This window comes from Amblyraja radiata, chromosome 20 (genome assembly GCF_010909765.2).
Source record: "Amblyraja radiata isolate CabotCenter1 chromosome 20, sAmbRad1.1.pri, whole genome shotgun sequence".
Lineage (NCBI taxonomy): Eukaryota > Metazoa > Chordata > Chondrichthyes > Rajiformes > Rajidae > Amblyraja > Amblyraja radiata.
The window spans coordinates 36,995,727-37,010,349 of NC_045975.1; the positions used below are offsets into that span (position 1 = coordinate 36,995,727).

At 44.3% G+C, this 14,623-nt stretch overlaps 1 protein-coding gene across 1 annotated transcript in view; it reads right to left on the reverse strand.

The window, feature by feature from the left end:
* Positions 1-1,016: 1,016 nt before the first annotated feature.
* chid1 (chitinase domain containing 1) overlaps positions 1,017-14,623 on the reverse strand; it is a 95,838-nt gene continuing 82,231 nt past the window's right edge. The window contains exons 10-12 of the mRNA XM_033038568.1: positions 6,296-6,376; positions 2,116-2,158; positions 1,017-1,295 (exon numbers count right to left, since the gene is read on the reverse strand). Coding sequence (XP_032894459.1) covers positions 1,197-1,295; positions 2,116-2,158; positions 6,296-6,376 — 223 coding nt within the window. The 3' untranslated portion in view covers positions 1,017-1,196. The remainder of the gene's footprint in view (positions 1,296-2,115; positions 2,159-6,295; positions 6,377-14,623) is intronic.

The window sequence follows — 14,623 nt, forward strand, 5'->3', positions numbered from 1 at the left end:
CTGGTGAAACTGAAATCCATGGGCATTAAGGAGAAAACGCTCCAAGTTGGAGTCAAACCTCTCACCGAGGAGGTCGATTGTGTTCGTCAAAGTCCAAACATCCTAGTGCCAGAATATCATTACAGGAGTTCCTCAGGGCTGCGACCTAGGGCAAACTGTGTTCAGCTGCTTCAGCAAAGTCAGAGATGCCAAGTTCACTGATGATTGCACAATGTTCAATTCTCGACTCCTCAGCAAATGAAGCAGCCCATGCCTGCATGCAGAAGGAGTGAGACAACATCCTGTGCTCCCTGTCACACATGAGCCTTGCTTCCTGAGCTGTCTTTAACAGACACAAGGCCCTGGTTCCTCTGTTCCTTTTCAAAACGTTGGGACCGTGGTTTGTGTACTCACTCACACACCGGGGCTCTGGTTCCCACACTCCTTAACTTACCTGGTACTGTTTCCCTGGTTCTCTTGAAACTTACCGGGCTCACTAGAAAATGTATTATTCCACAGTGTAACATCTAACACAAAAATAAATTAACGGTGAAGAGTGTTTATCTGATGTAGCAAGATGTAGCAAGTGGTCCAACGCTGGGATTAGTGCTGGGCCTTTTGTCGTTTGTAATATATATATAAATTACTTGGATGAGAATGTATGGAACATCATTAGTAAGTCTGTAGATGGCTGTGCAGACAGAGTACAGCCCAAGTAACCTGTCATTGGAAACTAGTGGTACTAAGACAAAAAAAAAAATCTCCATAAAACTTTTCCACGCAAAGGGTGGTGGGTGTACGGAACGAGCTGGTGGAGGAGGTAGTTGAGGCAGCGACTATCCCAACGTTTAAGAAGCATGTAGACAGGTACATGTATAGGACAGGTTTAGAAGGATATGGGCCAAATGCAGGCAGGTGGGCCCAGTGTAGATGGGACATGTTGGCTGGTGTGGACAAGTTGGGCTGAAGGGCCTGCTTGCAGGCTGTAAGACCCTGTGACTAAAACCTCCCGTTTCATTCAAAAAGGAAACCAAGAATACTCTCAAAATTTTTATTTCAAACCAAGTTTTGTGAACCAGACATTTAGCTCTGAGGGCTTCAAATATTGACTTCAGCTTGTGATTGTGCACTGGATCAGGCTCTGAGACCCATCATGGCCACGTTCTGGGCTGCCCAGACACAGGCTGCAAAGGCAAGTCTTTGTGCGAATGATAATTTCACAGTAGATCATAGAAATAGTCCAGGCCCTGGCCCAGTTCCCAGATAGAGATCCCAGTGCCCAACTCTTTAGCCAGTTCTAACCGTAAGTGTATGGACTGCAAGGAAAAAGACAACAAAATCGGTGAGTAGTCCCGTACAGACTAACAAACACAGCCCTGTCAAATGCTTAGAGTGGAAGACCTTTGAATTATTTGTATGACGCCATTCTCGGCCACTTACAGCACTGAGGTTACCAAGTTTAATTGAGAGGGGAATGTTTCAATCATTTACACTCTGGATGTGAGTGGATAGGTCTCTGTAAACAGATGAAAGTAAAGGGTAAACACAAAGTGCTAGAGGGCGGCACTGTGGCGCAGCAGTAGAGTTGCTGCCTTACAGCGAATGCAGCGCTGGAGACCCGGGTTCAATCCCGACTTCGTCCGCTGTCTGTACAGAGTTTGTACATTCTCCCCGTGACCTGCGTGGGTTTTCTCCAAGATCTTCGGTTTCCTCCCACATTCCAAAGACGTACAGGTTTGTAGGTTAATTGGCTTGGTAAATACAAAAATTGTCCCTAGTGGGTATAGGATAGTGTTAATGTGCGGGGATCGCTGGTCATATTTCGCTTGGGTCGCTTACACCCCAGCTTAATGTACCCAGGGGATCGTGACACAACTGCCAGGGAGGTTCCATACCAGCCAGCAATGTTGGGAGTGCATGCCCCTCCACAGGACTCTCTGTGGACCTCTTTACACACACAGCCAGGTACAGTAAAACTCAGAGGGTATGAAGAAGGATCCCAACCCGAAATATCCCCTATTCATGCCCTCAAGATATTGCCTGACCCGCTGAGTTATTCCAGCACTTTGTATTCTACAGTAAAACTCATTGTTTCAGGAGGTATTGCAGAAACGCTCAGACAATGGACTCGCTCACCTTTAATGTTGGGTAAAACACAACATGTTTCCCACCCTGCAACCTGCAGAGAGAAGAGGCATCATACAGTGAGTGGTGTGATTCATAATCGTATCTCTCATCATCATGGACATTTCCCACCAACGCTGTAATAACGTGCCTTCCCCATGAGCAACCCAAACCACCTCACTTTAACAGCCTGAAGAAGGGTCTTGACCTGAAACGTCACCCATTCCTTCTATCCAGAGATGCTGCCTGTTTCGCTGAGTTACTCCAGTATTTTGTGTCTATCTGGTGTAAACCAGCATCTGCAGTTCCTTCCTACACATCTCCCTTTAATGCCTCTACTTGGTTCATGTGGCTCACCCTAAAAAAGACCAAACACCATTATACTTGGGTCATCCTGGCAACATCTCTTCATCTGATTCACCTCCCTCTGTAGCAGCTTCATTAGCACCACTATCCCATGATAAGTGAGCCATTTAACATTATGGCACTGAAGGAGACCATTCGACCCATTGAAGCAATGCTAGCCATAAACAGACCTTTGGGTTTTTCCTACTTCCCAGTTCACAGTCTTAAGCCGGGTAGATTATAATTTTCGAGTGGTCGTGTTGAGGATTTCAAGGAGTGAGTACCAATGGTCCAACATTCACTGCATGAAAAATGACTCCGTCCAAGGACCCCGACAGTCTTTTCAGGCGAGGCAGATGTTCACTTGCACCTCCTCCAACCTCATCCAATGTATCCGCTGTTCCAGATGTGGACTGCTATATATCGGCGAGACCAAGCGTAGGCTCGGCGATCGTTTCTCTGATCACCGCTGCTCAGTCCGCCTAAACCTACCTGATCTCCCGGTTGCTAAACACTTGAACTCCCCCGCCCATTCCCACACTGACCTTTCTGATCTGGGCCTCTTCCACTCTCAGAGTGAGGCCCAGTTCAAATTGGAGGAACAGCACCTCAGATTTGCTTGAGTCGCTTACACCCCAGCGGTATGAATATTGACTTCTCTAACTTCAAGTAACCCTTGCATACCCTCTCTCTCTCTCTCCATCCATCCCTCTTCCTAGTTCTCCGACCAGTCTGACTGTCCCCTTCATCCCCTGAGATCTCGTTCTCACACCTTACACTTCCTTATCTCTGTATCTCCCTCTCCCATGGCTCCCAGTCTGAAGAAGGGTCTCAACCCGAAACATCACCCATTCCTTCTATCCAGAGATGCAGCCTGTTCCGCTATGGGGCTGTCCGACTGTACGAACTAATTCAAGAGCTCTCTCGAATTTAAAAAACACTCGTGGTAAGCACGTAGAATGTACGTAGCGGGTACGTCGGAGCTCGGGACGTCTCTTAGTGGCTCGTAACGCTAACGGCAGGTACTCGGGAAACGCGCTAAGCTCGGGAAGACTCGTGAAGATTTTTCAACATGTTGAAAAATGTCCACGCGGGCCCCTAGTACCCACGAGCGGCCATTACCGTAATTCTCCGAGTTCGAATCAGGGGAAACTCGGGAGAACTCTTGAATTAGCTCGTGCAGTGGGACAGCCCCATTATTCCACCATTTTGTGTCTACCTTCGCATGGAAACTAAATGTCTTTTCTCCCTTTTAACTGAATTCTTACAATTCAATAGGGTATGAAAGGAATTCCATGTGACATTTCATAAGCCGCAACACTATATTCATCATTCTGTTTATTTTCTCCTTTCCACTACCTGATGTGCTCACATATGGTATGATCTGCCTGGTTAGCACGCAGAACAAAGTATCTCACTGTATCTCGGTACATGAGATAATTATAAACCAATACACAATTAGATGTGCAATTGAGATTAAAGGTCATTCAACAAAAGGAGCTGCAGCGGCATGGGTTGAACAGTGGTTAAATAATGAGAATCGTACAGCCTGAGGGACAGCTTGCTTTTTAGTCTGAAGTAGTGTATGCAGCAGAGCTCGTACACCGATGATTTTCTGTCACATTGATGGCTTGGATTTGAGAGTATAACGGCACAATTTCCAAATTTGTCGATGATACAAAACTTGGCGACACAGTTGACTGTGTGGAGAATAGACAATGACCAAGGAAATGGGAATGTCGTGCTGGGAAAAGTGAGTGTTATATTTAGATAGGAAGATTGTATGAGAAAAGGCCATATAACCCAGTGGGTGTAACTTAAAACAAGAAGACGAGGGTCTGGGAGCATATGTGCTTGATTCATTCAAAGTATATGGGCAGGGTTGAGAATCATACAGGACCCTGGCTTTATAATAGTCAGCGATGATGAGAGCAAGGAACTACTGGCAAATCTTTATCATACACTGGTTTCTGACACGACTGGAGTAGTGTGTCCAATACTGGGTGGTACACTTCACACTAGATGTAAAGGTTTTGTAGACAATCGGAAGGAGTTTACAAAAATGATTCCTTGGGTAATGGATCTTGCTTAAGTGCTCAGACTGGGGAAGCTTCTTCAAACAGAAGTACATTGCAAGAGGATCTGATAGACACAATTAAATCATCAAGGGTCGCGACAGAGTGGATGGAGAAACAATTTATATTGGTGGAGAGGCCAGTAATAAAAGAATATAAAATGAACATGAAGACATTTTTGTTTAAGAAGGAACTGCAGACGCTGGAAAATCGAAGGCAGACGAAAATGCTGGAGAAACTCAGCGGGTGAGGCAGCATCTATGGAGCGAAGGAAATAGGCAACGTTTCGACCTGAAACGTTGCCTATTTCCTTGGCTCCATAGATGCTGCCTCACCCGCTGAGTTTCTGAAGACATTTTTGGCATGCACTGTGTTTAGGGTCTGGACACACTGCCTGGGGAATAGTGGAGGCAGATTCAATTCTGCTGTTCAAAAGGGAGCTGAATAAATGCCTGAAATTCCTGCTGTAGCCATTCTATGGCTCTGTAACTAACCCCTCAGTAATCCATCACGTAAATAGGGTTCCCTCTTTATTCTCTCCAGGGCCCTCATCATTTTGAAGTTATGGAATCTTTTTTCTTCCACCCTACTTGTGTTTTACTTTATAATTAAGAATTTATACTTGTGGCAACATCCTTGTATCTCTCTCTGGTGCCACTAAAGGCAAGTAGCCCCTCAAGCTTCCTATCCACTTGTCTTGCTACCATCAGGAATCAACAGAGATTCTTGCCAACATCTCCCTGGGTTCTATAAATGGTATCCCACCATTTATTGTGTATTTCCTCTTCAGAGATGAACCTCATTTGCCATTTGTGCATCCACCTAGCCAGTCTATTGATATCCTCTTGTAACCTGGTACATTCTTCCTCTTGGTAACCCATTTCAGCTCCACTGGGAAATCAAACGTGCCTCACTGAAGCTGGCGTGTTTTCTTAATGTTTTCATTAAAAGCTAAGGACCAAGTAGAGAGCCCTACAGAACCTCCATGAAGGTGCCTCCTGTCACTAAAACCCACAATGGTCACTATTATGTCAGTTCCCCGCGGCCCTCAATTCATCGATCCTTCAAGAATGTATCCACCTCCTTCTTAGTACTCCCAATGATCCAGCCCCGCACAACACTTCAGGCTAGGGGATTCCAGATATTCCCCATCCTCTGGTGCGAGAGACACTCCCTATATCCATATCTCATTGTTTAAACAACGTAATTGTGAGCAGCCTTCCTGTCTTCTGCCCACAAGCATGTTGTCAAAGCACTGGAAATGGATTGTCAGAATCTGGGCAATTTCCTCCCTCCGTTTGTTTTATCTGGTGACATGAGACTCTTTAAAACATCACATTCATCTTATTCCTCTTTTGTGAAGAAAAACAAAATGTATTCATTTAGGACTATGTAGATACTTTTCATCTCCTATCATTTTAATCTCCAATAGAACCATTTTCATTAATACCTCTATACTTTTTTCCTCCTGTTAACCCTGGACTTACATCTATCCTCTGCACTTACATCTTTTTGAGATGTGATTCATCCCCTATTAACGACAATACATCTGTTTCACTTTTTATACCCAGCTCATTGCCAGGATGTTAGTTAAATCTCACGCTGCATTGAATGCCGTACTTCAGCAGTTCAGTGGACCAATGCCGTGGAAAAGATTTGTGGTATCCATTTGAGGGTAGCGAAACACACAGAGCAGAATGAAGCAGGGGAGCGATGGGAAGTGTACAGGACTTGGCTCTTTAGAATGAGCATATTTTTACATGAAATCTCACCTTTTATATTCAAAGTAGTGCTCACCAATCTGGTCAATCCAAAGCAGTTTTGTCTGATGCTCTTTCAGAATCTCTATGTATCTGTAAAAATAAATTGGTCAGCTAATAGAAAGGCTGGTAGTGTGAAGATGTTACTTGAGAGGTAATGACCAAGATATACAGTCCTCAGTATGCAGCACTGCTCTTCTCCAGCCCAGAGTGGCCAGTACTGTAATGGGAGTCACAGCATGAAAGCCCACCATCAGACACCCATTTACACTAATCCTACACTTTGTCCCATTTTGTCCTTCACACATTCCCATCAACTCCCACCAGATTCTACCATGCTCACACACACACACTGGGAGCAACTCACTGCGGTTAATTAACCCAACAACCCAACAATGTGGGAGGAAACCGGAGCACCATGCGGTCAAGGAAGATTGTGCGAACTCCACACGGATAGGGCCAGAGTTCAGGATCGAACCAGGGTCTCTGGAGCTGTGAGGCAGCAGCTCTACCAGCTGTAACAATCTGATGCTCAAAATATTACAGTTCACTTTAATTCGTAACTCTAAGAAGACTAAATGTCCATGCCTCACTCTGTGCTATGTGTGATGGCCTGGGTCATTGTTATAGAATCAGCATGGAAGGAAGCCATGCATATTGTCTGCATTGGCCCATATAAAAAGTCCTCAATTCTGGCATGACATCATATTCATACCAAAAGTGGTTGAAATGGGCGTTTGATGAGTGACTAAACTGATTGAAATCAGAGCAGACCACCCTTCCCCGTCACAAATCAACACACAACCAGGTTCAAATTTACAAATCTCTCCTTACCACGCTGTGGTCCTGCCTAGAGCTGACTAGTAACAGCTTATTTTCTTCACTTGTTAGGTACGGGATCAAGTTGGTACAGCATCTATCATTAGCACTAAGAACTATGACAAGGTGGCTCGAGCTACCATATCTAAAAGAAAAGTCACAAGGTGGCAGCTCCCTACAAGAGTAGCTTGTGGGCTTAGAGCTAGTGTCCTCTGTGGAGAATGAGGTGTGTCCAGCACTTGAACTTTCCCTTTTATCAATACAAGTAGAATGCCCTACTTATCACACACACATGCACGCACGCACACAATTGACACGACCTTTAAACAGTCAGAACCTTTTTCCCCATGATGGAAAAATTAAATATTACAGGGCATATTTTAAGGTGAGAAGGGTAAAGTTTAAAGGATGTGTAAGAAAGAACTGCAGATGCTGGTTTAAATCGAAGGTAGACACAAGATGCTGGAGCAACTAGCAGGACAGGCAGCATCTCTGTAGAGAAGGAATGGGTGACATTTCGGGTCAAGAACCTTCTGTGCGGGCAAGTATTTTTTTACAGATGGTGGCGATTGCCTGTAACGTGCTGGTGGGTGAGGCAGATAATGAGTGTGGTGGCATTTAAGAGACGCTTGGATCAGCATATGCACATGCAGAAAATGGGAGATTAGGGATTAAGTGCAGGCATATAAGGGTTGGACTTGGCATCATATTCAGCAGAGACATTGTGGGTCAAAGCGACAACACAGCAAGTTCTTCTTAACTGTGCGGATTCTTACACTCTGTCACACACATCACCCCATCACTCTGACTGACACAATGGACCATTTGAATCGTGCAGGTACAATAGCACGTTATTATGCACAGCTATACATGGAGACGCCGAATATAACACAAAAAGCACACATCTGCTCCTGCAGAACTTGAATTTATTCCATCTTAATCACTAGATGTATTGAAGTGGTACTAATGATGGGAAACGGAGAGGGAATGTCTTCACCAGGTTAGTTGAAGGCAAGTACTGCGATAATATTCTCTTCAACAAAATAGCACATCTTGCACAATAACATGCTCCATGAATAATGCACGCAATATTGCAACACAGGATCTGTAAACATCACATCTCTAACATACTAAACAGGAAAAAATATCCACTGTAAATTGAAGAAAAATACATTTCCTGCTTAATAAGTATTCTGTGAGTACAGTAACCACAGAGTGGTGAGTAAGGGCTTCTGTGAGACAAGGGCAAAGGTACAGCTTCATATCAGAATCAATGTAGGATTAAAAATAACTTGATCCAGGGAGCTCATCTGATCGTGGGTCAGACAGAATCGGATGTAATCTGATTGCAGTTTTCTCCATTTTAAAGGGATTCATCATAATCTACTGCATCCAATTAACTAAACTGGTCTCTTGAAACGAGATTGTGGATGAGATAAAATCATTACTAACATTAATAAATATCCAGTTGATAATTTCATTTTCGCTACTCAGTAATTAAAGCAAGATAGATGTGGGAGGACAATGATGTGCGTAACAGTGTGTGGAAGTTGATGATGCAAATCGCTCAGGATTGTGGATGTCAAGATTTGCAGAGTTCATGAACCAGAGCCCGAGACTCTGACACTGCGATGCATCAGGGAGGAACGTTTCCTGGATATTTTCTTCCTGACGAAGTCACATCTCTTAGATTAAGGACAATAGACCTGGTCAGTCAAGAGAGAAAGGAGTGGGTGTGTAGGAAGGAACTGCAGATGCTGGTTTACGCTGAAGATAGACACAAGATGCTGGAGTAACTCAGCGGGACCGGCAGCATCTCTGGATAGAAGGAATGAGTGATGTTTCTGGTCAAGACTCTCTTCTTCAAACTGAGAGTCAAGGGAGAGGAAGACACAAAGATATGGAAGGGTAAGGTGTGAAAACAAGACATCAAAGTGGATTCAGGTCAAGGAAAATGTAAATCCAAGGAAGAGGTTTATAAATTGGCCAATATAAGATGAAGCAGCAAACCAGAGGACTGGGAGAAATTTAGAACTCAACAGAGGAGGACAAAGGGATTAATTAAGAAGGGGAAAAGAGCATGAAGGAAAGTTTGCGGGGAATATAAAAACTGACTGTGAAAACTTCTTTAGATATGTAAAAGGGAAAAGATTAGTGAGGACAAATGTAGGTTCCTTACAGTCAGAGACAGGTGAATTTATAATGGGAAACAAGGAAATGGCAGAACAGTTGAACGAGTATTTTGGTTCTGTCTTCGCTAAGAAAAACACAAACAATCTCCCAGAAATACTAGGGGACTGAGGATCTAGTAGGAGGGAGGAACTGAAGGGAATCCACATTAGTCAGGAAATGGTGTTGGGACTGAAGGCAGATAAATCCCCAGGGCCCGATGGTCTGCATCCCACAGTACTCAAGGAGGTGGCCCTAGAAATCGTGGATGCATTGGTGATCATTTTTCAATGTTCTCTCGACTCTGGATCAGTTCCTGTGGACTGGAGGGTAGCCAATGTAACCCCACTTTTTAAGAAAGGAGGGAGAGAGAAAATGGGAAATTATAGACCAGTTAGCCTTACATCGGTAGTGGGGAAGATACTTTGTTAAAGATGTTATAGCAGCGCATTTGGAAAACAGTGACAGGATCGGTCAAAGTCAGCATGGATTTATGAAGGGGAAATCATGCTTGACTAATCTTCTGGAATTTTTTGAGGATGTAACAAGTAGAATGGACAAGGGAGAGCCAGTGGATGTGGTATATTTGGACTTTCAAAAAGACTTTGACAAGGTCCCACACAAGTGCACAAAATTAGAGCACATGGTATTGGGGGTCGGGTATTGATATGGATAGAGAACTGGTTGGCAGACAGGAAGCAAAGAGTTGGAATTAACGGGTCCTTTCCAGAATGGTAGGCAGTGACTAGTGGGGTGCCGCAAGGCTCGGTGCTGGGACCCCAGATATTTACAATATATATTAACGATTTAGACGAGGGAATTAAATGTGACATCTCCAAGTTTGCGGATGACACAAAGCTGGGTGGCTGTGTGAGCTGCAATAAGTTAGTTATGAGGCTGCAGGGTGACTTGGATAGGTTGGGTGAGTGGGAAGATGCATGCCAGATGCAGTATAATGTGGATAAACGTGAGGTTATCCACTTTGGTGGCAAGAACAGGAAGGCAGATTATTATCTGAATGGTGTCAGATTAGGAAAAGGGGAGGTGTAACGAGACCTTGGTGTCCTTGCACATCAGTCACTGAAAGTAAGCATGCGGGTACAGCAGGCAGTGAAGAAAGCCAATGGCATGTTGGCCTTCATTGCGAGAGGATTTGAGTATAGGAGCAAGGAGGTCCTACTGCAGTTGTACAGGGCCCTGGTGAGACCACACCTGGAGTATTGTGTGCAATTTTGGTCTCCTAATTTGAAGGACATTATTGCTATTGAGGGAGTGCAGTGTAGGTTCACCAGGTTAATTACCGGGATGGCGGGACTGACATGTGATGAAATAATGGGTCGACTGGGCTTGTAGTCACTGGAATTTAGAAGAAGGGGATCTTATAGAAACATATAAAATTCTTAAAGGATTGGACAGACTAGATGCAGGAAAAATTTTCGCGAGATTGGGAGCATTCAGAACAAAGGGTCACAGTTTAAGAATAAGGGGTAAGCCATTTAGGACTGAGATGAGGAAAAACGTCTTCACACAGAGAGTTGTGAATCTGTGGAATTCTCTGTCACGGAAGACAGTGGAGGCCAATTCACTGGATGTTTTCAAGAGAGAGTTAGATTTAGCTCTTAGGGCTAAAGGAATCAAGGGATGGGGGGGAAAGCAGGAACGGGATACTGATTTTAGATGATCAGCCATGATCATATTGAATGGCTCGAAGGACCGAATGGGTTACTCCTGCACCTATGGGTTTTTTTCTAGATCATAGTTAGCTAGGGGAAGGTGACAAGAAAGCATCCAATGATAATAATTTAATCAGGAAGACAGTCAGACTGGTCATAGAACTAGGATGGGGGAGGGATGTGGAGAGAGGCAAACGAAGGGTTACTTGAAGTTTGGGGTCAACATTCATACCGCTGGGTTGTAAGTTGCCCAAGCAAAATATGAGGAACGGCACACTGTTTGTCTGAGAGTGTGGATCAGAAGAAGGCACTGGAAGAGCACAATCTTTTGCACAAGGTTCTTGCAGAGAGGACAAGGAGGATGAGTACACCGACTACTAAACTGGGGGAATGAACATGACGGGAGTGGTGACAAATTGTTCTTTTCTCCAACCACATGTGTGAGTCCCCAAGGCTGCGTTTTCTGCCAAGTGTTCAGGTTAAGGACATTACTTCAGGGTTGGATAGGACCACAGTGGGAGATGAAGGATCCAACTTCATAGTCCATGTGTGAATTAATGACGAAGACAGGACAAGGAAGGAAGTTCTGTTGACAGAATATAAGTAGCTAGGATCCAAATTAATCCGCAGAATCACAAAAGATAATAATTTTTCTGGACTACCATTTCAGCCAGGTGATGTTAATTAGACCAGAGTTAAATGCGTGGATCAAAGATTGATGTGGGAGAAATGAGTCTCATTTCCTGGGGAATTGGAGGAAGGAGGGGACTATTCTACTGAAGTAGCTTCACTTTAATTGGGATAGAAACAGTGCCCCAGCAAATCCAGGCATCTGCAGATGAGGCTTGAAATCACATATCTGAGAGAAGAGTTCAGATGAGGGGAAAAATAGAACATTGAAAAGCTAGAAAATGGTGGTAATACCAGATAGTAAAAGAGGTAATGATAGCCAGGGTCTGTCATGAAGAGACAGTGCAAACAAACATAAGAGGGTACTTCCAATTAGACAAAGCAGAGGAAAATAGTCAAAAAAGTGAAGAGTGGAGATGCTGGAATGTTGTGTAAAACACAAAGTGCTGGAGCAACCCAGCTAGTCATGCAGCATCTCTGGAGGATATGGATAGGCAATGGTTTGGATTTGGGCCTTTCAGTCTGACTGGAATAGGGGGAGAAAGCTGGAAAAAAAAGTGGGGACAGGGCAATGCCTGATGGGGTGATAGGTGGATAAGGATGAGGGGGTGGTGGTTTGATTGGCAGATGGGTGGACAAAGGCTAGATGAAAAGAAAACAAATGGGTGATAAACGTGAGGCAAGGAGACAAAAGGGTGTCAGATAAGGGTGGAGTGAAATGTAAAGCTAGAGGGAGGGATGGAGACGGAAGGGGTAAAATGAAAACTTTTTGCGGAATGCAATCAGCAGTCAGAATAAGATGCACAACTTGATGGCACAAATAGAAATACATGGGTTTGATCGAATAGTCATTACTGAGACATGGGTCTCAAGATCAAGGTCGGGAATTGAATATTTCAGAATATTTAACTTTTAAAAGTGATGGGCAAAATAGATAAGTGCAGCAAGCCTAAGAAAGTAGTATTAATTCACTTACAGTGTTATGAAGAAGAGCAGTAAGCTGGGGATCGGGTAAATGTCAGTACTCAGCAAAGGAGAATCAAAGTATTGATAACAAAAGGGACAGTGGAACAATTAAAAAATGCAGTAAACGTTTCCAAAGGAAGGAAGTAAATCAACAAAATTTAATGCAGATCCCCCTAAAGACTGAAACAGGGGAAATTATACTGAGGAAAAAGGAAACAATGGGGAAATGGAACAAATATTCCCCAAAGAAGGATTCACGGAAAAAGTGTGAAGAAGAACCTCGACCCGAAATGTCACCCATTCCTTCTATCCAGAGATGTTCCGTCAGCATCCATAAAGACTCCTCACACCCTTGTAATGGACTGTTCGAACTACTTCCCTCCGGCAGACGTTACAAGGTCTTCTACGCCCGAACCACCAGACTCAGGAACAGCTTCATTCCCAGAGCTATAGCGGCTCTGAACCGGCCCTGCTGAGTGTCCCCCACCCCCCATGGACTGTCTCCCTCGGATGGTCACGTCGCACAGACACATCTGCACTTTAGTCTGAACTGTTTTGACTATTTTACTGTTGTAATGTTCTTCTTACAAACCATGTTATCGGGGTATCTAAACCTAAATTGTATTAGTTATTTAAGTTATGACATCGGATGGAAGCTGCATACCGAATCTCGTTGTGCATATTTGCAATGACAATAAAATATATTATTATTATTATTATTATGTTGCCTGTCCTGCTGAGTTAGTCCAGCATTTTGTGTCTATCGTCAGTGTAAACCAGCATCTGCAGTTCCTTCCTGCACGGATAAACCTCCTGGAAATAGTGGGGTAGAACAGATTTGAGGGAAATCAGAAATTTTAAACATGGCATTGGAAAGATTAGTGGATTTAAAAGCTAATAAATCCCTAGGAGCTGATCACCTGCATCCCAAACCTTAAAAGGGATGATGATTGAAGCTGGATGTACTTGTATCATCTTCCAAAATCCAGATGGTTCCCACAGATTGGAGCAAGAGGGACAAAGAAGATGGAATACTGAAAACTAGCCTGACATCAGAGAAAGGAACATGTTAAAACTCATTGTCAAGGAATTGGCATGATGGCTCTTAGAACATAGGGCAAAGTCAACATGGATTTATGAGCCAAGAGTATTTTATGGTCATTTGTCCTGAAAGGGAACAATGAAATTCTTACTTGCACAACAGACATGTAAACATAGTATTTTATAAAACCCAAAACAAACAACAGAAAAGTTCACACATATATATGCATATAAAGTGTTTAAAATCAAGTTTGACAAACTTATTAGAATTTTCTGAGGTTGCAACTGACAGATTAGACCAGTGTATTGTGTATTAGATTTTCAGAGGGCTTTCAATTGGATGTCACATTGGGAGCTCAGGAAGATGGAAGGGAAGGCAACCTAAACCAGCTCATGTAGTACAGCTAAACCATTCCTTCACAGGCTGAGAAAGAGAAAGAAAAGAGAGAGAGAGAAAAGAGTGAGAGAGGGAGAGAGAAAAGGAGAGAGAGGGGAGAGGGGATAGCGAAGGGAGATAGAGGGGAGATAGATCTCTGTCTCAGGACTCTGCGGAGGTATATGTATGCAGAGAACCCCCCCAGATGGCACGCTCTGGCCACGTATATTTTCCGTCGGGGTCGTTGCCTAAGGGGGGTTCTCGCGGCACCCGGTGGTGGGCATCAGTCAACCCGCCCTAAGGGGCTTGCCTGCTTTCTACCGGGATGTGCTAAGAGTGAGGAATCTGGTTGTTTTCAGCCAGCGTGTTGCTCCACGAGGGGAGGGGGATGTTGCGGCTGCAGGAGTGGCCGGTCCTCACTCTGTCATGGCGGGTGTCGAGGAGAGGCGCCCGCCTAGAGTGGTTCTGACTGAGCTTTCACCCGCTCCGTCAGATTTGCTCATCGGGCCTCGGCTCCGGGATATTTCTCGAGCACCGGCTCCACACAACCTGAGCCGCCTTTCTGAGATGACCAGCATGCCATTTCGTGATGCGAAGAGACGCTCACTGTACAGAATGCTCCTGCACATTCTGCACCTCCTTGCCTTCGTTTCCCGTCCCGACACA